The sequence below is a fragment of the Diceros bicornis genome, chromosome 5, assembly GCF_020826845.1.
Source record: "Diceros bicornis minor isolate mBicDic1 chromosome 5, mDicBic1.mat.cur, whole genome shotgun sequence".
Classification (NCBI taxonomy): Eukaryota; Metazoa; Chordata; class Mammalia; order Perissodactyla; family Rhinocerotidae; genus Diceros; species Diceros bicornis.
Window position 1 is genome coordinate 46507384 of NC_080744.1, and position 25060 is coordinate 46532443.

General features: G+C 42.6%; 2 protein-coding genes across 2 annotated transcripts in view; one reads left to right on the forward strand and one right to left on the reverse strand.

Moving 5' to 3' along the window:
- SLC27A2 (solute carrier family 27 member 2) overlaps positions 1 to 15055 on the forward strand; it is a 49208-nt gene extending 34153 nt beyond the window's left edge. The window contains exons 5-10 of the mRNA XM_058541551.1: positions 2438 to 2632; positions 6640 to 6730; positions 7587 to 7785; positions 9411 to 9508; positions 13405 to 13535; positions 14597 to 15055. Coding sequence (XP_058397534.1) covers positions 2438 to 2632; positions 6640 to 6730; positions 7587 to 7785; positions 9411 to 9508; positions 13405 to 13535; positions 14597 to 14773 — 891 coding nt within the window. The 3' untranslated portion in view covers positions 14774 to 15055. The remainder of the gene's footprint in view (positions 1 to 2437; positions 2633 to 6639; positions 6731 to 7586; positions 7786 to 9410; positions 9509 to 13404; positions 13536 to 14596) is intronic.
- Positions 15056 to 19658: 4603 nt separating this feature from the next.
- The window catches only part of HDC (histidine decarboxylase), a 28570-nt gene continuing 23168 nt past the window's right edge, over positions 19659 to 25060 (reverse strand). The window contains exons 11-12 of the mRNA XM_058541549.1: positions 21271 to 21372; positions 19659 to 21134 (exon numbers count right to left, since the gene is read on the reverse strand). Coding sequence (XP_058397532.1) covers positions 20388 to 21134; positions 21271 to 21372 — 849 coding nt within the window. The 3' untranslated portion in view covers positions 19659 to 20387. The remainder of the gene's footprint in view (positions 21135 to 21270; positions 21373 to 25060) is intronic.

The window sequence follows — 25060 nt, forward strand, 5'->3', positions numbered from 1 at the left end:
AATCCCTTCTGCTGGTGTAATGAGATCCCTCAGCTTATGATGAAAACTGAGCCCATAGTATTGTGACTATGAGCCGGGCTACCTGCCACCTGCAGGTGACAGCTGCACCTGTGAGGCTGGCCAGCTGCCCACATACCCAGGACACCTGCGGCCTCCTGCGCCCTAATCCCCACCCTTATGCTGATGTCCCAGCCATTACCTGTTGAACAGCGAACTTAAGGGTTTCCTGGTGGAGGTTATTTCTTCTTTCACTGCAATGATTGCATATATGCAAAGCGCAGGTCGGGCACTGTGGGTGACAGAGATATTTGGCCTCAAATGAGTTTATAGTCTAATGGGGGAGATAAATTTTCACCACCTATTAGACAAAGAAATGAACTAAGAGGGCTAAGTGATTGTGGGCTGCATATGGAATAAGTAAGGTCTTGGGTTTACACACTGGAATGCTACTTTGTAGCTTCTCATGCAGGCCTGGGAGCAGGTAAGCCCCAGGTCCGGGGGTTATTTTTAAGTGAAAGTAAGTGTTCTTCAAATATTCGTGATGTTTTATTCCTGGAGCGGCAGTGAGGGACAGCAGTGTGGGGGGCGAGGGTGATCTCTGAAAAGCTGACCATCCTTCCTGAGAATAGTGCCTTATGGACAGGGTGACCCTACAATTCATTATCCAAACAGGGACACTTGAGAGTGAAGGGAGTGTAATTAATAAGCACATCAGGACAACCGGCATAAAGCAGGATTGGCCCCGGAAAACCAGACTTAAAGGTCTCCCGGCACTTAGAGGCACATGGTAATGATGAAAGGGAGTAGATTCCATGACCTTTGGACCTAGGGAGCTTAATCAGAGAACAGATTCCCACTCTCAGAATGTCTGCATTCATGAGAGTTCATGCAAGTTCAAAAGGCTTCCCAGGGCAATTCTGCCAAGCACCCCAGTTAAGAACTGCTGGCCTGAGGCCCTGGTCCCTCTCTACACATTTCCTCCTCAGAAAGTCTGCTCAAGGGGCCCAGCTTTTACCAGTGACAGTATCTGCCCACCTCTCTGGTTAGGACTCCTGAAAGAGCTTCAGCATCTGAATTTTGACCAAGGAGCTACTTAAAAATGAAAGGCATATATGCTGCTCCCCTGGACCCTTGGCTCCTCTCGCATGGAAACCAATTCAAGGTTTGTTTTGGTTTGGTTTCTAACTTCCGTATCAAAGGCCCTCCCCCTTATCAGAGAACTGCCAGCCTCTCTCTCAGAACAGTTCTTTTCAAAGAAGAAATCTTATTCCAATGTTATTCCAATGTTATTCCAAATTCACAATGATTGCACAGAGTGGGAAATAATGTAGAACATGCTTTTTAGAGTATTTGCTCTTTTAAGCAAGTTGCTGTTCAATCAAAGAGATAAACATTTGATGTGAGAGGAGAGTCCTAGTTACCTAGCACTTTTACCCCATTCCATTCTGTTTTCTCTTAAAGGTCGCAGAGTTACCGAATTTGCAAGTTAAAATTATATTTATTTATTTAGCTTTTTCTCCAACCAGGCTGTGATCTCCTGGAGGACATAAATGGCCTTATTAATACTGTACAAAATATCATTAAAATTATCACAGATTTGGACGTATTTGTAGGGGCCTCCTGAGTGATGATGGTTGAATGGAAAGCAAGCTGGTCCTAACCCCACCTCTCTCGCTGACACAAGTTCTCCTTTCAATTCTTACACTCAAAATAGCTTTTTCTTTGTGATTTTTATTTATAGCAAAGCATATTCCTCCCAGGCTACCTGAGACAACTGGGAGCCAGCCTGCTCCTTTTCTTTCCCTTCCTATCCCACTGGGACAGTTTCATTGTCTTGGTTCAGCTCTACCTGGTCTTGTGAACTCCAGGTCTACCTGTTAAGTGAGGGCATGATCTAGAGTCTTCTCTCCAGTCCCCCTAGGCTCTGACAGTATTGCTTTTTAATGACTCTGTGGAAAATTATTCTCTCTCTCCTTGCACTGTGTTCCCAGTTGTCTTCTTCATTGTCAGGTGAAGATGGTTCTTCAGATTGTGCCAGTCTCTAACAGATCTTTCCCAGGCGGCCCCTCCTTTCTGGCAATTCACTGAGATTCACCAGCCCCATCAAAAAAACAAATAAACACATTATTCTAACTTCAGAATGGATATGGATTAAATGTTGGCATCGCTTAGTTCTGTCAAATTGTCTCACCTTGCCTCTTAAAAATCAAAATGGAAAATCCAAGTCTTTTGGTTATTAAATCAGAGTGCTAGCTATCGCCCCACACTGCATGTGCTGGGGAGGAAGAGGAAGTTATGTGTGTGGGTGACAGAAAAGGTGTGCACTCAGGTGACTTCTTAACCATCATGCATATGTAGAAACATAAAAGCGATTATTAATACGTAAGTACAGGCTCCAGAGATGTTTCAATTTGATCTCCTTCTCCTTCTACCACAGAAACCAAATGATCATGATCATAAAGTGAGACTGGCACTGGGAAATGGCTTGCGAGGAGATGTGTGGAGAGAATTCCTCAAGAGATTTGGAGACATTTGCATTTATGAGTTCTATGCCTCCACTGAAGGCAATATCGGCTTTATGAATTATACAAGAAAAATTGGTGCTGTTGGAAGAGTAAACTACCTACAGAAAGTAAGTACATTAAAAATGAGAGCATATATAGCCAGTTTTCAGAATATGGAGATTTCTTAAAAAGTATATCATGGTGATGTTATTATTGGAATTTCATGCCGCATAAGAGCCATGCCCCATTCTTATCACCAAGAGAGGCTTTGCTCATTCTCTGTGACAATGACCTCCAAAAGACAGGGTGCTTGAATTTAAAAACTTTAATTTCTATGAATAACAACCCATTATGCCTTTGTCATCTCCAACTTATGTGAAGTCTTCATGATGCCATTTATACTTGTATATGATAAAACACCTAAAGGTTTCTTAAGTTCACTGTATACTGTGAGACATCATATTTCCCCTTCATCATGCTGTGCATCATAACCATATATATATATATATATGATTTTTTATATATACAGTGCAGGGCCCTACCCTCCGAGCTTTGGATTCAGTTGTTCTGAGGTGAGGCCCAGTCACTGGTGTTTTTTAAAAGCTGTTTAGCCAGGGTTAAGAACCACTGTCTAGACCTTCGAGAGAACTGGGATGCATCCCAAATCTAGGATCTTGTGAACATTTGTGTTCACCTAATAATTCCACCAGAAAGATATTTATTATTTTTTAATTGAGATATAATTGACATATTATTTTTGTATAATTTTAATAATATATTATTTTATATATTATATATATTTTATATAATTTTAATAATATATTAATTTCAAGTGTACAACATGACTCAATATTTGTATATGTTGCAAAATGATCACCATAATAAGTCTAGTGAACATCCGTCGCCTCACGTAGTTACACAATTTTTTTCTCTTGTGATGAGAACTTTTAAGATCTACTCTCTTAGCAACTTTCAAATATACAATACAGTGTTATTCACTATAGTCACCATACTGTACATTACAGCCCCAGGAGTTATTTGTTTTTTAACTGGAAGTTTGTACCTTTTGGCCACCTTTACCCATTTCACCCACCCCCCACCTTCAGCCTCTGGCAACCACCAATCTTGTCTTTGTATCTATGAGTTCCTTTTTTCTTTTTTTTAGATTCCACATATAAGTGAGATCATCCGGTATTTGTGTTTCTCTGTCTGACTTATTTCACTTAGCATAATGCCCTCAAGGTCCATCTATGTTGTCACAAACGGCAAGATTTCCTTCTTTTTATGGCTGATTAATATTCCATTATATATATGTATATATATATATACATGCCACAACTTCTTTATCCATTCATCCATCAGTAGACACTTAGGTTGTTTCCATATCTTGGCTATTGTAAATAATTCTGCTATGAACATGGGAGTGCAGATATCTTTTCAAGTTAGTGTTTTCATTTTCTTTGGATAAAGACCCAGAAGTGGAATTGCTGGATCATATGCTAGTTCCATTTTTAATTTTTTGAGGAACCTCCATGCTGTTTTCCATAGTGGCTGCACCAATTTACATTCCCACTAAGAGCGCACAAGGGTTCCCTTTTCTCCACATCCTCACCAACACGTTGTTGCTTATCTTTTTGATGATCGTCCTTCTAACAGGTGTGAGGTGATAGCTCATTGTGGTTTTGATTTGCATTTCTTTAGTGTATTAGTGATGTTGAGCACCTTTTCATCTATCTATTGGCCATCTGTATATCTTCTTTGGAAAAATGTCTATTAAGATCCTTTGCCCATTTTTTAATCGGATTGTTTGTGTTTTTTTTTGCTATTGAGTTGTACGAGTTCCTTATATATTTTGGATATTAATCCCTTATCAGATATATGGTTGATATTTCTAATTTTTAAGCTAGCTCACATAGTGGTCTCTTTTCCCTTTCAGTCATTTTATCGCCTGGGGTCTCCAGACAATTTCTTTGCCTTTTTTGTGCTCAAGCAGTCAGTCTTCCAGGTGACCACCTATTATGCAAAATTCCAGGAATATTTAGCAAATGCTGAGCCTGCACTGGCTTGAGCAGTCACTGTTGTCAACATGCCTCTGGCAGCCCCTCCTGCCTGGCAGTGAAACAGCCACGCCAGAGCTCCCAAGTAACCTGTGTCCACAGAGACTGACCAGCAGAGTACAGAGGACAGTAATCTATGTGCATAGGAGGACTGACTTTAGAGATCAAATTGCAGCACCATCACATACTAGCTGAGTGACCCTGGGCAAGTCACTTTATGTTCCTTAGGCCTCAATTTCACCATCTGTAAAACAGAGATAAAAGAGAAAATATAGAGCCCAGTACCTGGCCCAAACTCAGTGTTGTTAAGGGAAAAGGGTTGTTGACAGCATTAAATTAAATAGTTATGAAAAAGCCCTTAGAAAATATAGCCTAATGCCTGTCATACAATCGCCTTGAATAATTGTTAGCTATAATAATTATTATCATCCCATTCCTTATATTCTGGCCTGGTCTCAAGGCATTCTCTGACAATAACCACCAAACCTACACTATACAGGTCCCTCCACTGTCCTCCACACCTGTGCCGTCCAATACGGTAGCCACTAGCTACTTGTCACTATTTAAATTTAAATTATGTCAATAAAATTTTTAATTCAGCTCTTCAGTCAAACTAGCCACATTTCAAGTGCTCAATAGCCATGTGTTTAGTGTTTAGTGATTACCATGTTGAGCAGTACAGATATTGCAGAAAATTCTACTTGACAGCACTGCTGCAGACTGAAAATCAATTTCCCACTCCCCACTGGACCTGCTATGGAGAGGGTTAGTCTTCTCTAGTTAGCTTCAGTCCAACTTGTAGTAGCCTAAACCTTGGAGACCCAGGCTAAATGCAGTTCAGAACAAGAGAGGGCAGAAAGCTGAGTTGAGGCATGATGCATGCTATCTGTGTTGTTACTATTGACCCTCAGAAAGACGAGTTGCAAGGAAACTTGTTTTAAACCAAACCTGAGGACCTTAGAAGTTGGTGCTGTATATTACTAGTTTTTGGTTCTCATCCATTGATTGCCATGTTTTATTGTCAGCTTTTCTGCTTTAAACAAAACCATATTTTTCAAAAAATTTTTTAAAAAAGGAAGAAGATACCCCTTCAATTGATGTGGAAAGAAGCATTGGATACCACTCCCAAATTTTTTACATTTTTGCAAATAAACAAGATCTACGTTTGTTAACTATGAATGCTACTTGGTTTTTAATGGTTATTTGCTCCTATCAAAGCATATGATTGGTTAACTTATCATATAGACTTGAATACAAATTTGAAATGGACAGTAATCATGGCTAATAATTACATCTAAATACTGTCATATTTGCATTTTTCTGTCAATAGAGAAAATAATGTGCTTATTGCTCTTACTGAATTACATAAATTGAAATTCTCGTGCCATTGAATTGTAGTATATATGAGATATGATGGAGTTTTAATAATTTTATAGCCATGGGCATGAAATAATTATACTATTGATCCTTAAATATATTGAGAATGTGTCCCTGGAAGTGGGAAGCATCTAACAGTGGCACATTAAGGTTATACAAGATTTTAAAAACCCACTTGTGATTTGTCCACCAAAATATATGTATGAGAATGGTCATAACAGCTTTAGTTTTAATAGTCCAAAACTAGAAACAATCCAAATGCCCATTAACAGGAGAACAGATAAATAAATTCTGATATATTCATACAAGGAAAATTGCATAGCAATAAAAAATAAGCCACTGAAACAAATACCAACATGGATGTGTGAACATCACAGACATTATGTTGAATGAAAGAAGCAGATACAGAGGCATATATTTATTTCATTTATTTGAAGTTTAAGACTTACTGATAGTGATAAAAGTCAGAGTAGTGGTTACCTTGACAGAAAGGGGCAGGAGGAAACATCTTAAGGTAATGAAAATGTTTAATATCTTGATCTGGGTGGTACTTACGTGGGTGTATGCATATGTAACAACTCATCAAGCTGTACAGTTAAGATATGTGTACTTTGTATCCTTTATGTGTGCTATACCACAATAAAAAGGAAAAAAATTGTGAAAGAATATGTGCTCAAAATGATATATTTTAATTTTGCTAGAAAGTCATAAATTTTGAGCTGATTAAATATGATGTGGAGAAAGATGAACCTGTCCGAGATGGAAATGGATATTGCGTCAAAGTTCCCAAAGGTACAGTGGATTTTTGTTCAGTTAACCTGTGCCTAGCTTTACCTTGACCAAGTGACTGTTAAGAACTAATATATCGGGGCCAGCCCAGTGGAGTAGTGGTTAAGTTCACGTGCTCTGCTTCGGCGGCCTGGGGTTCAGACGTTTGAATCCCAGGCGGCATCCCACATACAAAGAAATGGAGGAAGATGGACACAGATGTTAGCCCAGGGCCAATCTTCCTCAGCAAAAAGAGGAAGATTGGCAACACAGTTAGCTCAGGGCTGGCTTCCTCCCAAAAAAAAAAAAAAAAAAAACCCATAAAAAAAAAAGAACTAATATATTATTGCTAAAATGAACAGTGTGGTAAAATTTATCAGAGTGGGAAAAAAAGAGCTTTATGTTTGTACTCTCAGAAATAGTTACAGAAATTCCAAAAGGTACTAATTGACCACCACATGTAACATAATTATAGTTTGAAACTTAGCTTACAACTTCTTGATTATGAGATAAGCATTTTGTGGGAAGACATGTAATTATGGTTGTAAAAAATGTAGCTAGTTTTAGGAAGTGTTTACCTTTAAGCTTAAACCACTGTGCATTTGTATAATTATGTGTGTAAATCATTATTCAGTAAAAGATTAACATTAAAAAAATTACAAATGTGTGGCCATGTAGAATAATGTACTCTGTGTGTGTGGCGTGTACATGTGTGTATGTGATGTACATGGATATACATGTACATGTGCCTGGAGAACAACACTTCCTGCAGCCACCTTGTTGCCAGTGGATTGTATGGCATTAGTTTTAAGAGAAGATGAATAATAAAATTTGCCTACTGCTAGCACATAAAATAATAATTTACTTCCGTCTGTCTTAGGTGAAGTCGGACTCCTGGTTTGCAGAATCACACCGTATTCACCATTTAGTGGCTATGCTGGAGGAAAGGCTCAGACAGAGAAGAAAAAACTGAGAGATGTCTTTAAGAAAGGAGACCTCTATTTCAACAGTGGAGATCTCTTAATTATTGACCATGAAAATTTCGTCTACTTTCACGACAGAGTTGGAGATACATTCCGGTTGGTTTCTCTTAATTATTGAGCCAAAAACAAACACCTGCACTTGATTGAGCAACCCCAGATGAAAATAAGGCAGAAAACCTGTGTCTGATTTTTGGAGCCTAAATAGCCTAATCTGTCCAATTCCTCTTGTTTATCCTCAGTTAATACCGGTCATTCTTAGGACGGCCAGGGATTTTCACACAGTTTCCAATCATGAGGGTTTTCTTCAGATAAAATCAAATGCATATTAACGTGGAGCTGATTTTGTTGAAGAGGAGGTGAGGGTTTCCAAGCCCCCAGCTGCTCCCTTCCCTCCCGCTCTCCATCCCCAACCGGGTGATTTCCCGCAGAACCCACAGGTCAGCACAGTGAAGTTGGAAAGTCATTGTAATAGACCGCGAAATTAATTCCCAGCAACAACACGATACTCCAGCCTCATGACCCTTTAATCAGCTTCCTTCCTGTGTAAACTCCCTGAGGCCGGACCCTGTGTCTGCTTGTTCACCCCCAGCTGCTAGCACAGTGCCTGACACATTGCTTTTTGCTTGAATGAGTGAAGAGGGACGGAAGTTGTCTGGCTGTAGTAGAAAGAGCCTGGACCTGAAGGAGGAGAGCTGAGCGCCCAGGCTCTCCTCTGTCCCTGACCAGCCGTGTAATCGAGGCAGTCATCGAGGGATCCTTCTCAACCTCAATTCCTTCACCCATGAAACGAGGATCCCCGCGATCCTCAGGGTCCCTTCCATCTCTGATATTCCATGACTCAGCATCCATATCGTTATTTTATGCCACCTTCCTGTTCCTATAAAGATACTTCTGGAGATCTAAAGAATTTTTAAATGTAAGACAAATTTTAACTCTTTATTAAGTGGAAAAGTAGCACTGGGTTGGGCATTAACATAGTTTTCCTGTAAACAAAGTATATTTTCTTTCTTATTAAAAGCTTTCTCATTGCCGTGAAACCCTGAAATGCAAGTATGAAATTCTATTAAATAAAAGTTCACTTACTGAATTAAATAGCAGCCAAAGTTAGTGAATGAGAAGTGAGAGACCTAAACCCAGCAAAATGTCATTAAGATTTATTTTTGATTTCTAGTGCCTTTCTTAGTCCAAGCCTATATATATATATATATATATATTTTTTGGTGAGGAAGATCAGCCCTGAGCTAACATCCATGCCAATCCTCCTCTTTTTGCTGAGGAAGACTGGCCCTGAGCTAACATCCCTGCCCATCTTCCTCCACTTTATGTGGGATGCCGCCACAGCATGGCCTGACAAGCAGTGCATCAGTGTGCGCCCGGGATCGGAACCTGGGCAGCCAGCAGCGGAGCGCGTGCACTTAACCGCTAAGCCATGGGGCCGGCCCCCCAAACCTGTATTTTAAAAGAACAACATTCATTCTGTGTATCCTGTTTCATGTGGCAAGATTTAAATTCCACATTTTATTAGTTAGGTCTTTGCCTTGGTCTTTTTATTCCTCAAGCAGGATGCCTCTCCCATGACTAAGTTGGGGAGTTTGGGGGCCAAGGTAAGGAAGACAAGTGCAGCCACCCCACAGAAGTCTGGAGGAAACACCTGCTCTCTGTCATTGCAACCTGGGCCGGAGACCACCAGTGACCTCTGCTAACCTTGCCTTTTCTTCCAGGTGGAAAGGGGAAAATGTGGCCACCACTGAAGTCGCGGACATAATAGGACTGGTTGATTTTGTCCAAGAAGTGAATGTCTATGGAGTGCCTGTGCCAGGTATATACAAGATATTATAAATCTGTGCCTAAACCCATACAGTAGCTGAACATGATTTTAAGCCCAGGGCAAAGTTTGTCATTGCTTTCTCCTGCCGGCTGGGGAATCAAACAACACTTTCAGCCACCTGGGAGTAAGGGGCTTCTGTCTGTTTATGTTCCATTATAAATCAGCCAAGTCAATGTATCTGAACATGACCTTTCTCTGTGGTTCAGCTCCGCAGCTGCTCTTGGGCTCTCAGGTAAGCCAGATCTCTCCGAGATGCAGGGTCCCATGCTGCATTTGGCACATCTGGAAAAAAGATGTGTCACACTGGAGAGCTGGGAAACGGTATCTTGGCCTCTAAGCGAAGAGACGCAAATAAGAGCAACTGCAGTTGCTAGGAGCAAAAATTGAGAAGGGGCTGATTTTGTCCAGACTCCTCTTTTAAAAATGTTCCTGACCCCAGCCCACCCCCCTGAGTTTCCGAATCATCCCCCAGAGTGTGTCACCGAGCCTTCATCTGCAGATCTGCCCTGCCAGCAGAGCAGGGAGTGACTCGTTCTGACTTTGGGTCCTGGCTCCAATGCCCACTGGCTATTTGACTTCAGGCAAATCACTAAAATGAGGAATAATACCAGCCCTGCAGTTAAGATTGTCAAGAGAATCAATTCATTTTAATTACATAAATACTAATAATATACTTATCAAATATATACATGAAGGTTGTCATGAAAAGAAATCATTTTAATTATAGGTGTCAGAGAGGATTAAAACCTCCAAATTACCGTCCAAATGTAAGGTGCTGGGGGTATTAATATTCCCCCAGAACTCAGCATTTCAGATTCTCAGCTGTATTCAAAATGGAAATCCAAAAGTCCCTTTTTCCCAAGCTGTGATGGTTTCACATGATCTTGTGCTGTCCTTTTATTTTTTAAAGAATAGTCAAGACTTTCTCTTGCCTGTTCCTCTCCAGCCCTGTGACAGTGACACAATGGGAAATGTAGCCACATCTCGGGTCACAGAGTGCGAGGGGTGCAGAACACTTCTCATGTTGAACCCGAGAGTAAAATAACACGCGGGCCCATGTCATGGTTGTCAGCCTTCATGCCACACTGGGCTCTCACAGACGCCACCTGGAATGTTGCATGCACTTCTCAAGTATGAATTCTAAAAAGGGTAACAACACCAAAGAATGTGTGTGAGAAGGTGACAATTTGGGAAATGGAACAGAAGGCCAGTGCTCTTCAAAGTGGGGTCCCTGGACCAGCAGCAGCAGCATCACCTGGAAGCTTGTTAAAAATGCAATTGCTCAGGCCCACCCCAGACCTAGTGCCTCAGAATCTCTGGGGTGGGGCCCAGGGAGCTGTGTTTTAACAAGCTCTCCAGTGATTCTCCAGTGAAGTCTGACTTTGGGCTGATGAAACTGTTCTAGAACTAGATACTGGTGATAGGTGCCCAACATTCTGAATGTACTAAATGCCACTGAATCGTACACATTAAAATTATGAATTTTTTTATTAACACAATTTAAAAAAACATTAAAATCTGAGAAGCACTGAAGCCTAGTGGTTCCGAAAATCTGGCCCATCATTGGAATCATCTGGGAGACTTTTTAAAGCCCAGATCTAATGGATCAAAACCTCTGATTTGGGACTCAAGAATCTTGTCTTTTTTTTAATTCCCAAGTGAGTCTGACAGCCAATAAAGTTTAGGAGCCACTGATCTAGAACAAAGAAGAAGAGGCTAATGATCTTCAAATGTGTGGAAGACAATCAGGTAGAACAAGGACCAGGTGTGTCTGTGTTGCTCCAGCGAGCAGAACAAAAGCTGATGGATTGAAATGACCAGGGAGCAAGTTTTAGCCTGAGAATTCAACTGTAACTAGAGGGACCAACAATAGAATGGGCTGTCTCTTGAAGCAGCAAACGTCCCACCGACTGGGGTACGTAAAGAGGCTGGATGTCCACTGGGGATCCTGTGAGAATTCTTGCAGCAGTGAAAGATTAGAGATGGACTCGAAAGTCTCGCCCAGCTTTCAGATGCTGTGATTCTCAATGCCACGCGTGCTGCTGGCTGGCCTCCCACGCACAGAGACCAGCCCCATTCCAGCCTAGAAATGCGGCAGGTCTATCTAGAGTAGGGCACCAGCAGGGTGATTCTCAGTACTAGAGGGTTGAGCAAGGCCTTCACAGACCTCAGCTTTGGACCAGCAGGGTTTGGGCTTAGAATGGAGTTGCTTTTTCTAGATGTCACACCAGAACTGCCCAACTACTCTCTAGAACTTTCTATACTCAACAGAACTTTCTGCAATGATGAAAACATTCTCTATTTGCCCTGTCCAGTATGGTAGCCAATAACCTCCACATGGCTATTGAGCACTTGAAATGGGGCTAGTGCAACTGAGGAATTGAATTTTTCATTTTACTTAATTATAATTAATTTTAATAGCCACATGTGACCATGGCTACTATATTGGACAGTACAGCTCTAGGGAACTCCTGGCCAGAACTGCTGCAGACTGGAACCTTCCCCCTGGAGCTGAACTAGCCCCAAACCAACCTCTGGGGGTCAGGGCAGAGGCCTGAGACCCAACAGGCCCATTCGTGTCTCACTTGGGCATTGCCTCTGCCAGAGCAAGAAGCAAGAAACCAGTCAATGCTGAAGATTTCTGTTGCATCAGCCTCTGCCTTAATTCTACAAGAAGCTTATTGGAGACATTTGTGATTCCTGAGACACTGTGCCTTCGAGAGAGCTACCAGGGACCCCCTAGAGAAAAAGGGTCCGGTGCCCTGCCTTTCTTCCTCCGATAATAGGCAAATCATATAAGGGTGCATTTCCTTTTAATTTTTCCTCTTATTTTCTGCCTTCTTTAGAGCCATAGGTAAACACACAATCACCATGGGAGAGATTTTGAAACCTGGGGCCCAGGTGACAAAGGGCGGCTCCTTCCCTCTCTCTGATTACAGCTAAGTAGTTCAGGGAAGTGGCCCTGAACTCCCACTGGGCCTGCTGGATCAGGTAGAAGATGTATTAAGACCTAATTACTACTGTCTTCACAAGAAAACAGTGGTGATTGTTCTAAACACCTCTCCACTTACGGCTCTGCCTGACGGGGAACAAAGAGCCGTTAGGATGCGTTTTCTGTGTGGAGAGCACAGCCTGTTGGGATTAGAGGGCATCAATGGGAGGGCATCCAGCAGCTCACCCTTGTACCTCGCCTTCACCCTCCTGTCCTGCAGCTTCTCTGAAGTGCAGAGAGGCAAAACTGTTAGGAACCTTGATTACATAAGTCAGTCTCAAAGGTGGTGTTGGTGCCTGGAAGTGCAACAGACTTGACATTGCAACCTAACCAACAGCCTGAGCTCAGTTATTCCTGACAGTGGAGCAAGGACTTTTCACTGGAGTCAAAAAAAAAATTCATTAGCGACCAGTTCAACCTATTTCCCGCTTGGGTGTTTTCATCCAGACTGCTAAGAAGGATGATGGTTACAAGCACAGGGTCTGGAGCCAATCTGTCTCAATTCAATTTCTGACCCTGCCTGGTATTTACTGCAGGAACTTGGACAAGTCTCTTAATGTCTTCAAGCCTCAGTTTCTTCATCTGTAAAATGGAGATAACATTGTAACAATAACTTCATAAGGTGGTTGTAAGAGTTAAATGAGATAGTCCGTAAAACACACTTAGTATAGGGCCTGGCATATAATAAAGATTCAATCAAAATAGAGCTATTATTACTATTGTTATTATATTCACTTTAGAATAACTTCAACATATATTTGAAAAAAAATTCCAACTATCCAAAAGAAACCCATGCTATAATGTTGTCTCAGTCCACTCTTCTTTGAACTAGCAAAGCATCATAAATAAAATAAATAGCTATAACACATCTAATTTTTTCTCACTTTATTTCTAGGTCATGAGGGTCGAATTGGCATGGCCTCGATCAAAATGAAGGAAGACTGTGAATTTGATGGAAAGAAATTCTTTAAGCATGTTGCCGATTACCTGCCCAGTTATGCAAGGCCCAGGTTTCTAAGAATACAGGTGAGACCTCTTGTTATCAAGTTCAATTATCCTCTCTCAGAGACCCTTGTCTCTTAAGAAGGAACTCCCCTTCTACCGTGGTGACCACATTGGCCAAATTTTCACTACCCTTTCCAGGAAGCTCAATAAGGAAGAAGATATATCAGAAAATATAGCTAGCAGAAACCAAATCCTGATCCCTTTCTCTCTAAAATGACAGGCCAGTTCATTTGGCAATCATATTAGCAAATAACTCACAGTCTGTGTTTGATTAGGTGTGACAGACACTTAAACTAGAAATGCTCTTACCCTCTTATTTGTTGTTTCCAGTTTTAAAGAATGGAAAAATCCACAGAAGTCCTATGCCTTTCTACGGTGTGAAATTTAACTGGGCATCATTAGCAAATTGGAAGTACCAAAGGCTTAACTATCACCACCAGAGGGATTTTTTTTTTTTTCCCTCAAATGTTAACCCCTTAGTTTAGTACTCTCACTTTTGGACTTTGAGCTCTATGATTCTGTAGCTGAAGACTTGAGAAAAGAGTGTAGCTGAGGTTACAGAGTTATTTCTACTGATGTTCATAAAGCACCTACACTTGCTTTACAATGAGATGGTTGAGAAACATGAAAATTGAGGTATCCTCAGATCATCCCCTATTAGTTGAAAGAAAAACAAATCTAACAGACAAATCTGAAAAACTAGTCTAATGGACAAACTGGCTGATAAACCAGAGTTGTCTGTCTGTAGATGATCCCTAGGCCCACCCCACCATTAATCAGGATAGTCCAGTAATAGCTGAAACTCACCAAGCAACAGACTCCTCTGCTCCGTAGTCCACTGTCAACAGCCCCTCTCTCCCCACAGGTGACCTTAAAGCTTTAAGGTCATGAAAAATACCTCCACAGAGGGCTGCCTGAAAACAGGATGCATTGGTATCATACAAAACTTGCTTTCACAGCTTTCAAAGGAGCCAGAGATACCAATGGGTTGCCAGTCCCCCTGCCCCACCCCTTCCCCTTGCCCTGCACCTTAATCTGTTTGCAAAACACTACAACAATGTGGATCGTTTGATGTTTTTCAGGACACCATTGAGATCACTGGAACTTTTAAACACCGAAAGGTGACCCTCGTGGAGGAGGGCTTTAACCCTGCAGTCGTCAAAGATGCCTTGTATTTCTTGGATGACAAAGCAGAAATGTACGTGCCTATGACTGAGGACATTTACAATTCCATAAATGGTAAAAGTCTGAAACTCTGAATATTCCCAGGAGGATAACTCATAATATTTCCAGAAAGAAACTGACTCTGCCTAGAACAGCCACTTACTATAATCCAACTTTAATTTGATTGAAGATTGTGAGGTGCAATTTTTTTATGCATACGAATAAGAGGAGACTTTTTTTTAATTACGCCTGAACCTTTGCAAGTGAAAAGATTCAGAGATAATTATTTTTAAATTTGCACCTACTGTTTGTGTTTGCAAACTAAGCTTGTTAGAGGAAGGGCATTATTTTTTTAAATTATAATAAAATAGATGAACACCAACACATGAGATGGCACTATCTCTTTCCTGACTTTATTCGAAATGCAAAAATTGAGCCTGACAGCCTCATTGGTAACTTTCCACAGGTGCCCCACTCAGAATGATAATGGCGTTCCAGGTAAAAAATGGCAAGCAGTTGGGAGGTGAGGGAGGTGGGTCACCATGAACAACCCAATGAGAGTCCAGCTCCAGTGTAAGGCCAACTCTCCCCACCTAATAGCATCCTGGCCACGGTCTACAAGCAGCGTTATCCAATAAGTGATAATACCACTTACGGTCTTTGAAGGAGCCTAAGTCTGTAGCATCAGAATTCTATGCATGAAAGGTGTTCAGTAAATATTTTTTAGCTATATCAGGGGTTGCGAAATCAAGTGTCTTTGGGATTCACATTGGTAATGTCAATGAGAGAAGCAGGTCACAAATCAATGTGGCAAACTTGGGGACAGCCACTACTTAGCTTCAGTCAGCTGATTATTGTCATGTGGCTGTACAGCTCAGGTACTTCTGGGGTCTTCTGCTTATTTAGAAAACAGAAATCCAGATATTTTTGTGAATCTCCCAATTTTTTAAATGTGAAGTCTCAAAATTTGTACACTAGATAAGTCCCAGATCTCCGATTAGCACCCCCAGTCCCACATGCTCCTCAGACCTGAGCTGGTTCCGCTCCACAGCCAGTCTCCTGCCAGAGAGCCTGTTCAAGGACCCCAGGCCCTTTGGTGTGGCACGGAAGGGTTTGGTAACTTTGAGGACCTCTTCCAGACACGATCTTTCTCCTTACACTCAGCTGCCTCCCTTCCTGAGTAGAACTCCTTAAACCCTGCATGTGTCAGTCGCACATAGAGTTATAGGAGCAGGTCCTTGGTGACGGCACTCAGGACAACACATTCTTTCCTAGGGCTTGTCCTAGGCCTTGGGGACATCATGGTCACTAAGTCCACATCCAGAAAGTATGACCCAAGTTCACCCCAGCCTCCCTAAAAGAGGTGGTTTCTCAAGAGGACATCCTCATGACCAGGAGCTGGCAAGAAGCCCCAACTCTTCCCCAATTTAGTCCCCATGAGACCCTAGGCAAACATATCCAGGGATTCTCAATAATATATGACAAGAGGGGTCGCCATCCCCACCCTCAACACAGTACTAGAAATATTTTTTAAACTCTTGCCACTCTTTCAGGTGACTCCCAAGAAGAGTCATGACCAGAATCCCTGCCCCGGCTCATCATACTCAACAATAAACATTTCCTGAGCACTTAACATGTATAAGGGACTTGAGGAGGGCCTAAGGAAAACTCTGGGTATCACTGCATCTTTGTGAATTTTGCCAGTAATTTAGAACAATTATTGCTTATGGATCAGCACTTGGGAATTTTTGCAAAATTCAGAGTATCTCTGCCTTTGCTTTATTGATCACGCAGGGAGAATTTGAACCCGAGTGATGGGGGATAGCACGACCTTTGTTTTTGAGAGTACCACGTTGTGCAATTGTGTTTCTCAGAATCTTGTGAAAGTGAATCCGCTTGTCAGCAGAGGTTCTGTTAAAGCAGTGACATCATCCTATGTCACAGGGCCATCTTTTCAGATGAGAGGTCAGGACTGACACCATTAGCCAGAACATTAATTTTCCAGTAACCAGAACCTGCTGAGGCATGGTCACCTTTGAGCCACATTTTAGATATTCCAGTTAGAAACTCAGAAACTCTCCCTCCCAGCCTAAGGGCTTCTTCAGCCTCCCACTTCCCAACCCTCCGTGACTCAGCTCCACTGTGATGGGTAGAGGCACCAGCACAGTGTCCTCAGTACCTGGATTTGTATATGTGTAAACAAAATTAAGCCATTACCTCTGACAGATAATCAACTTTAAAGACTGACTTTTCTCTTTTAAAAGGGTCAGAAATTGTGCCCATAGAAATATCTGTACAAATCATCTTCATTTGAAAGTACAAATGGACTTTTTTTAAAAAACATATTCTATATCCATGTAAATCATTCAGCAGGTCTCTGATTTCAAGTGTATTGTTTGGAAACCTATAATCAGTGCATAGATAGGATGCTACAGGCACCAAAATAATTTGGGGATAAAACTAGGAAATGTCAGCATCTGAAATGGAAGCTAATGGGAATCAGTATAAAAATGGATGAGATTAACCAGGTACAGTCAGTCACCCACCCTAAGAGATGATTTGTTAAATGTGTTGCTCGCTCATATATCCACTCTATAAGCGTTTAGTGGGTGCCTGCTATGGACCAAGAGATGAGCTCAGCACTAGTATGATGGAGTTTTCCAAGCCTCTATCTAGGAAGTCAGGTCAGACCCTCAAGGATAGCTGACTGGAAAGACCCCGAGAAGGCAGGCCAGAGTCCTCTCCATGTGTTTTAACTTTTCGACAGTAGTTATTTTGTCATTACAGTTGGTGGAGCTACATGAAGTCTGCAAAGAGGCAGCTAACAAAAAAGAGGGTGTAACTTAGCATCACCTCAGCACTGTTCAAGGGGGTGTGGGCTAACTGGCCAACACAGGTCTTCTAGTCAGCGTGGTTGCTGTCTCCCCAGAGTGCACAGGGCTTCATGTCATAGGATGTATATATAGCTGATGGTACATTCCATTATGAGCATCAATTTCCCTTTGCACAGATGTCATGTTTCTATGAAGCCATAAGCTCTGTGAAGGCAGAGATTCTATCTTGCTCATCATTATATCCTCAGTCCCCAGCACATAGGAGCCAATAGTTATTCATTGCTTTTTCATCAAACAACCCTGATAAACATCTGGTTCCTCATGCAAGCTTTTCTATGGGGTGGGCGGGGGGGTGGGGGGGAGGAGGCAGAGAAGATGAGCTAAATAGATGACCCGAGTCTTCTAGTTCATGCACAGCAGTGATTCTCAAACTTGAGCATTGAGAATCACCTGGAAGTCTTGTTAAAACACAGACTGCTGGGACCCATTTGCCAGAGTTGGAATTGGAATTGGAGTTTGCATGTCTAACAAATTCCCAAGTGATGCTGATGCTGTTGCTGAGAGGCCACATTTTGGGAACCACTGACATAGAGAAAAAGCATCGTGAGTTGTGTATTGTGTGTGCTTAGTGTCATTCAGTTCCTCCAAACTGGATTATCTTTTATTAACCGAAGCGCAGATCTTAGACCTAGAGTGACTCAAAGTGAGGCCCCAGGAAAGGGCCAGCATAAAGCTTGAAAATTCACATTACCAGTGCATATCTATTTACTAGATACACACATACATATTATTTGCTACAGCAAAACTAAAAGCAATCCTAGTGAGTGTCTAGTCAAACCTCTTTATTTGATAAAAAAAAAAAAAAAAAGCACTGAAGCCTGGAGGGCTAAGTACATGCCAAAAGTCACACAGCTCGTTGATATCACCAAGCTCCCACCTAGCACTTACAGGAAGAGACAACATCTTCATAGTCTAGTGGTTCTCACAGTGTGGTCCCGGACCAGCAGCATCAGCATCCTCTGGGAGCTTGTCAGACATGCAAATTAGTGGGCTTCACCCCAGACCTACTGAATCAGAGCCACTGGGGAAAGGCCCAGCAATCTGTTTCAACATCGGTTCCACATAGATTCAAGCCCTCCTGGTGATTCTGACGCAGGCTCAATTTGAGAACCAGCAGCTTACAGCAGTGCTTCTCAAGCTTTAACATGCATAAGCACCTGGGGATGTCAAAGCTTCTGGTCCACACACCCCTCTTGGAGTATCAAGTGACTCTAGAGCAGGGCTTCCCACACATTGCTTACACATCAGAATCACTTGGGGAGCTGTCAAAAATCCCAAAACCCAGGCCTACCCCATACCAATTAGATCAAGATTCCTGGGAGTGAGAGCCAGGCATCAGTGTTTTTTTTAAAGACTTCCAAGTGATTCTGGTATGTACCAAAGTTCAGGGACTGATAGATAACAAGGAGCAACATGAAGCTTTAAGCTCTTGGAAAAGATTCTCTCCTTGACCAAAGTCTAGCCAGGCTCCTCTGAGCCCTCTTCTGTACTACGCCTCAACCTTGGCCTATAAAGACTTGAACAAACACTAACATAGTTTCTAACAACTCAAGGCCACAATCCTAGGATGCCTATAGCCCCCTTAAAGGGCCTGCCTGCAAAAACTCAAGGCTGCCAAAAAAATTTACTGTTCCACCCAACACCTAAATTTGGGTCCTCTGTCTCCAGTCTCTGTGGGCAGGTAGGAGCCTAACTTTGATAAGTACCAGTTAGCAAACCCAGATGGATGTCACATGGACCAACCCCCCTTCCCACTTTTTGTAATTTTTTCACTTCCCTAACGCGACTGAGCCCCTCCCTGAACCCTCACTCTCCCTTTAAAACGCCCAGTGACCTCTGTATAAATCGGAGTTGAGTCCAGTTCTCGCTGGACTCTTTTCCCTACTGCAATAGTTAGTTATTACTGATGAAAACTTGTCCTTACCACTTGTCTGGCTTTACCTTTGACACTGTTAAGATAACCAATTTCAGAACCACTCCCTGTGCAAGTGCCATCTGAACTGGGAAGAAAATTATTTTTTGGCTTATAAACTAACCATGGGCAAGCTGCCTGTGAGGACAGGTTTTCTTTGACTACAGGGTCCAGAAAAAAAGGGAAGATGCACAAATTCCAAACCTAGATAGGGAACATTTAAATGCACTGAAGGACTAGAGGGGCCTGCTGGACTGTGAGCTTCTGATCAGTACAACCTTGAACAGTACGGTATGATGGAAATAGCAGGAGCTCTGTTGAAGACAAAGAGACCTGGGTTTGCCCACTTACAAGCTGTGATCTGGGGCCTCGGTTTCCTTGTTGATAAACTGTAAGCCACAGTGCCTGACTCAGGCTGCCTGCCTTCTTCACACCAAGGGTTTCTCCAAACTCTTTTTTTCACAGTTAAATTCAAATCTTCAGCATCCTGAAAAGCAGAATCCCTAAGTACATGCATTGTCTCCAGGACATGCCCTGGTTAATTAATCAATGTTTCAGTGGTCAATTAAGTGACACAGGATATGCTTTTTTCAGGGACACGCACAATTTATTTCTACATTATATTTCATGTCACAAGCTGAGCCATAGAAACTACCTGTCAGTACACTACCCTGGACCCTTTCTTTCTGGCCAGCCTACTGGAACCTTCTGGACCATGCTGGCTTAAATTCTCCATTTGTATCCCATCCTGAGTCATGAACCCCTATGAGAATCTGATAAAAATTATGGGCTCTCTTTCAAGAAAAATGCACATACACATAAGCACACAAATTCAGCATACAATTTTGAGGAGTTCAGAGACTCCCTGAAACACATCCATGGACACTGGCTAGCACCCGTGGTCTAAACCATTGCCTGCAGAGGGCAGCAGGGCAGCTGGAGCCCACATTGGAAGCTGCATTCAGGAAAGCTGGGGACGCTGTAGAACTTGATTAGTTTTTTGAAGGCACTTTTCTTTAGCATCATCATCTCTTCTGGAAACCTAGAGAAGATTCTGACCTGGGAGGAGCCCCCATTCTTCACGGAGCCATCTGTGGGTAGTGGCTTCTGAGCACTCACAGGCACGCTATTGCAACTGAGGGAACGCACTGCCTTCTTCTTATTCTGTATGGACAAATAATTGAACAGGAAGGAGGACAGCTTGTGCTTGGTAACATCCGGAGCCTCTTCTGAAAAGCAGCCATCAAGTGGGTCTGGCAGTGTTTCAAGATGGCGGCTGTCTTCCCTTCTCCCAGGACTGGCTCCCACACGCTGAGGCTGCTTGATGATCTTCCTGGTCTGGGCTGGGTCATCTCTTGCCCCATTGACAGGTTGAAGGGACATTTCATTGGCCAAGGCTCTGGGGCCCCTGGTTTGGGGAATGAGATTTTTGACCTGAGGGCTAGGTTGGGAAGTACAATGCTGCCTCAGGATGAGAGTTGCAGCATCTCGAATGAGATTCCAGTCTCTCAGGATATCATCCCTGGTGGTGAACTGGGACGTCACAGTGAAACGGATGATCAGTTTGTCCTGGACAGTGGCCGGGATGAGGAAGAGACGGCCAGCTTTAGCTATTTCCTTTAACACACTCTCCGTGAGACAATTAGGACCCTGTTTGAAGGATAAAGAGAAGTGAAGTCTGTATCACATCCCCTGTAAGTATCCCCAGAAGTCCAGCATTTATCTTTCCGAGATGCTGAATGATCACCAAATAATATCATCCACAGGCCACAGAGGGTGGCATTACCTTTAGACGAAAAACCACCAGGCCAAGGTGCCTCTTGGCGGGGATTTCAAAGAAAGGGTCATTTCTGACCAGAGATTCAAAATATTTAGCCATTTCAGTACCCTAGAATTGTAAATATAGAGAGAACTGAGATTAATAATCAGGCAAGGGGAAACTATGCATAAACTTTCACACTGCTAAATGGGTTTAAAGCAGAACACCTTTGAATCATAGAGATCTGAATAGCTTCTGCCTGATCTTCTTCTCCATTTGATTTTTCTCATATTCCAACCTGGAAAACCTCCAGTGGCTCCCTATGTCTTGTCATATCAGATCCACCTTGAGAATTTGTGTCACAGAGCCCTCTTTCAACTCACCCCCCGAACCAGAAGGCATGAGCTTTGCAATCAAGGCAATCTGTCCTCATATCCCAGCTTCACAGCTTCTTGACTGACCAAGGGGCAAGCAAGAGCCAAACCCCAGCCCGTGCTCTGCATTCCCAGCCAGGTGCCTCGTACTAGCTGCATGTGCCCAGAGGCAGAGATGCTTGTTTCTACTACACCTAAGGGTACCATGTGGGCTCTCCACAGCCCTGCCTCCTTCCTAAACCTTCATCTTTCCCTTGCCTTGCAAACCTTTTTACCTCAAATGCCCTTTCATCCCCTTTTTTCTGACATTCCCCAAAGAACATATTTTTATATATCATCCCCATGTACACTGTGGAGAAGGCTTTGCTCCTGTTTAATGGGTACAGAGTTTCTGCTTGAAATGATGGGAAAAGTTCTGGAAATAGACAGTAGTGATTGTTGCACACCTTGCTAGAGTACTTAATGCCACTGCACTGTACACTTAAAAATGGCTAAAATTAGGGGCCAGCCAGTGGCATAGTGGTTAGGTTCTCATGCTCTGCTTTGTTGGCCCAGGTTCAGATCCCGGGTGCAGACCTATACACCACTTATCAAGCCATGCTATGGCAGGCGTCCCACATATAAAGTAGAGGAAGATGCACATGGATGTTAGCCCAGGGCCAATATTCCTCAGCAAAAAGAGGAAGATTGGCAACAGATGTTAGCTCAGGGCTAATCTTCCTCAAAAAAACAGGTTAGGGTCCGGCCCGGTGGTATAGCAGTTAAGTGCACGCACTCCACTTCTGTAGCCCAGGGTTCACGGGTTCAGATCCTGGGCGCACACCAACACACCACTTGTCAAGCCATGCTGTGGTGGCATCCCATATAAAGTAGAAGAAGATGGGCACGGATGTTAGCCCAGGGCCAGTCTTCCTCAGCAAATAAAGAGGATTGGCATTGGATGCTAGCTCAGGGCTAATCTTCCTCAGGAAAAAAAAAAAAAAGGTTAAAATTAAATTTTATGTTATGTATATTACACTACAATCAAAAAATAATTTTAAAGCTTTGTGCTATATTAATCTGTCACTGAAGTTTATGTCATTTTTTAAGTTTCCTGTTTGTTTTTACCTAGGAATATTAACTAAACAAGGACAAGACTTGCCTTTTCTTTCAAGCATCCAGAAGGATCTCAATAAAATATTTGCTAAGTAATTGCTATCACCTTGCTCTCACACCTGCTACTCTATTGCAAGAGAAGGCAAGGGATTTAGCTAATCATGTCTTTCACCATGATGAAACAAGTTGCTACAAACCTCATCCAGAACTCCTTCCTCTCTCCATTGCATGGTCTGTTTAAAACAATTGCCCATCTCTGGCCCAAGAACTTTTCATTTTCAAGTTCTAAGGCTCTCTCTCAAGGAAAGCACCCTGCTAAATGTTTGTAGCTGTTTTATACTTTTGCAATTCATTTTCTAATTTTGTCATGATTCTCCCCTGTATCTCCTTCCCTCCAGGCCCATTTCCATCCACCTGCCCTGCCAATTTTGTATCTTTCTCAGTAAATTTTTCTTAAAGCCACCTGAGAACTATTAAGACCTCTCACGTACAGAGCTAGAATCAGGCTAGCTAAGGACCATGAAAGTAAAGACCAGAAGTCATCTTTGTTCAACCTCTTCATTTTCTAGGAAGAGCCAAGGGAAAGTGACTTCCCCAAGGTACAAGTAACAATGCAGGTCTCCTGGTCGCCAAGCACATTCTCCTCCCACCACGCTCTGCTGCCTCTACAACACATGCTGTTTGCAACAAGATAGAAGCAGGGGCCAGGGGAGAGGGGAACAGCACAGGGAGCACCCCCGCCACCAGAAACCACCTTCATGGGTGATGACAGCAGCACTGCTACCAGTGCCCGGTACCACTCCAGGTCAGGGGTGGGAAAACTACAGCACACAGGCCGAATACAGCGCCCCAACCTGCTTTTGTAAATAAAGTTCCTTAGAACACAACCATGCCCATTTGTTTGCAGATTGTCTATGGTGGCTTTTGTGCTGCAATGACAGAGTTGGGTAGTTGCAACAGAGACTATACGGCCCACAAAGCTAAAAATATTTACTACCTGCCTTTTACATCAAAAGTTTACTAGTCCCTATTGTAGGTGATAGGAGATGATGGTGATGATGATGATGATGACAATGATGATGATGATTTATTATGATTAGAAGAAGGAAACAATGGAGGACGACGACGACGAAAAGGAAGAGAAAGAAAAAGGAGAAAAAGAGGAGGAGGAAAAGAAAGGAGAAGAGGAAATATTCATTGAGTACTTAGTCAAGTATTAGATCCTGTGGTAAGTAGGGGCTTTATATGTATTATCTCATTTAATCATCATGATAAGCCTTTGAGAGAGGTATTATCATTTCTTCATTTTATAAATTAGGAAGGCAAACACAGAAACGTTAAGTAATTTGCCCAAGGTCACCAAATAGTAAAGGGTAGAACTAAAAAATCAAACCCAGATCCCATTCTCTGAAGCTGGGTAACAGAGAGATACACAACTTGGCTTTATATAACCTTCAAGAGCTCACACAGTAGAAGATGGCCCAGAACTGTGAAGAAAGGAGGCCCTCCACTCTTGAGCAGGGCGATCACCATCTCTGAGCCTCACCTATAAAATGGGGCTGAGCAGGGTGACCACCCCAAGCATTGTTGTAAGAATATCATGAAACACTTTAAGTTGTTCATTTTAATTTAAAGCATTGTTCAAGTAATAATAATTATGATCAGGCAAGTTGAAGAGATAAAACTAATTCACATCCAACAACTTTGTTTTAGTTCCACCCCTTAATGTTATGGGACATTGGTAGCCTTTTGAGGTCAGTTTTGTAAGTGTGCTTGAGTAGGTGATCCTAGGAAGCCAAAGAAGCAGAGACTAGGGCAGATGGTGTAGTCAGGGAAGCTCCTAGGAGAAGCAGAACTTAATCAATTAACACATTTGGAGAAGAGAGGGCAATCTGGGAGGGCAAGGCACAGGCGAAGGTGCAGAGGCAGACTGAGGATGGAGTTGGAATGGGTCAGTGAGAAGCCTGAGCTCAAACAGAGGCTGATAATCAGTTCCTTGAAAGCCGGGCCCAGGAGAGTGGGCCTAGTGTAGGCAATGGGGGAGCTGTCGGGAATTCAGGAGTTTGACTTGCGCAAGGCAGCGTTGCGGGAAGTTGGCCAGCACCCGCATGTTGAATATCCAGTCCTCAGCTGTCAGCTAAAGAGTTTTCCTGATTATCTGTAACCATCCACTGCCTGAGGATCTAGAGAAAGCACAACATGCCTAAGGTCCCCCCATATGCAGGGTGACAGCCACTCACTGATAAACGTCCGGTCAGCAAACACCTTGACATTGATTACAGACATAAAATTACCAACAGTAAACCAGTCATAGTTATCCCAGTTGCTGCTTCTACCCTTTGCTTTTG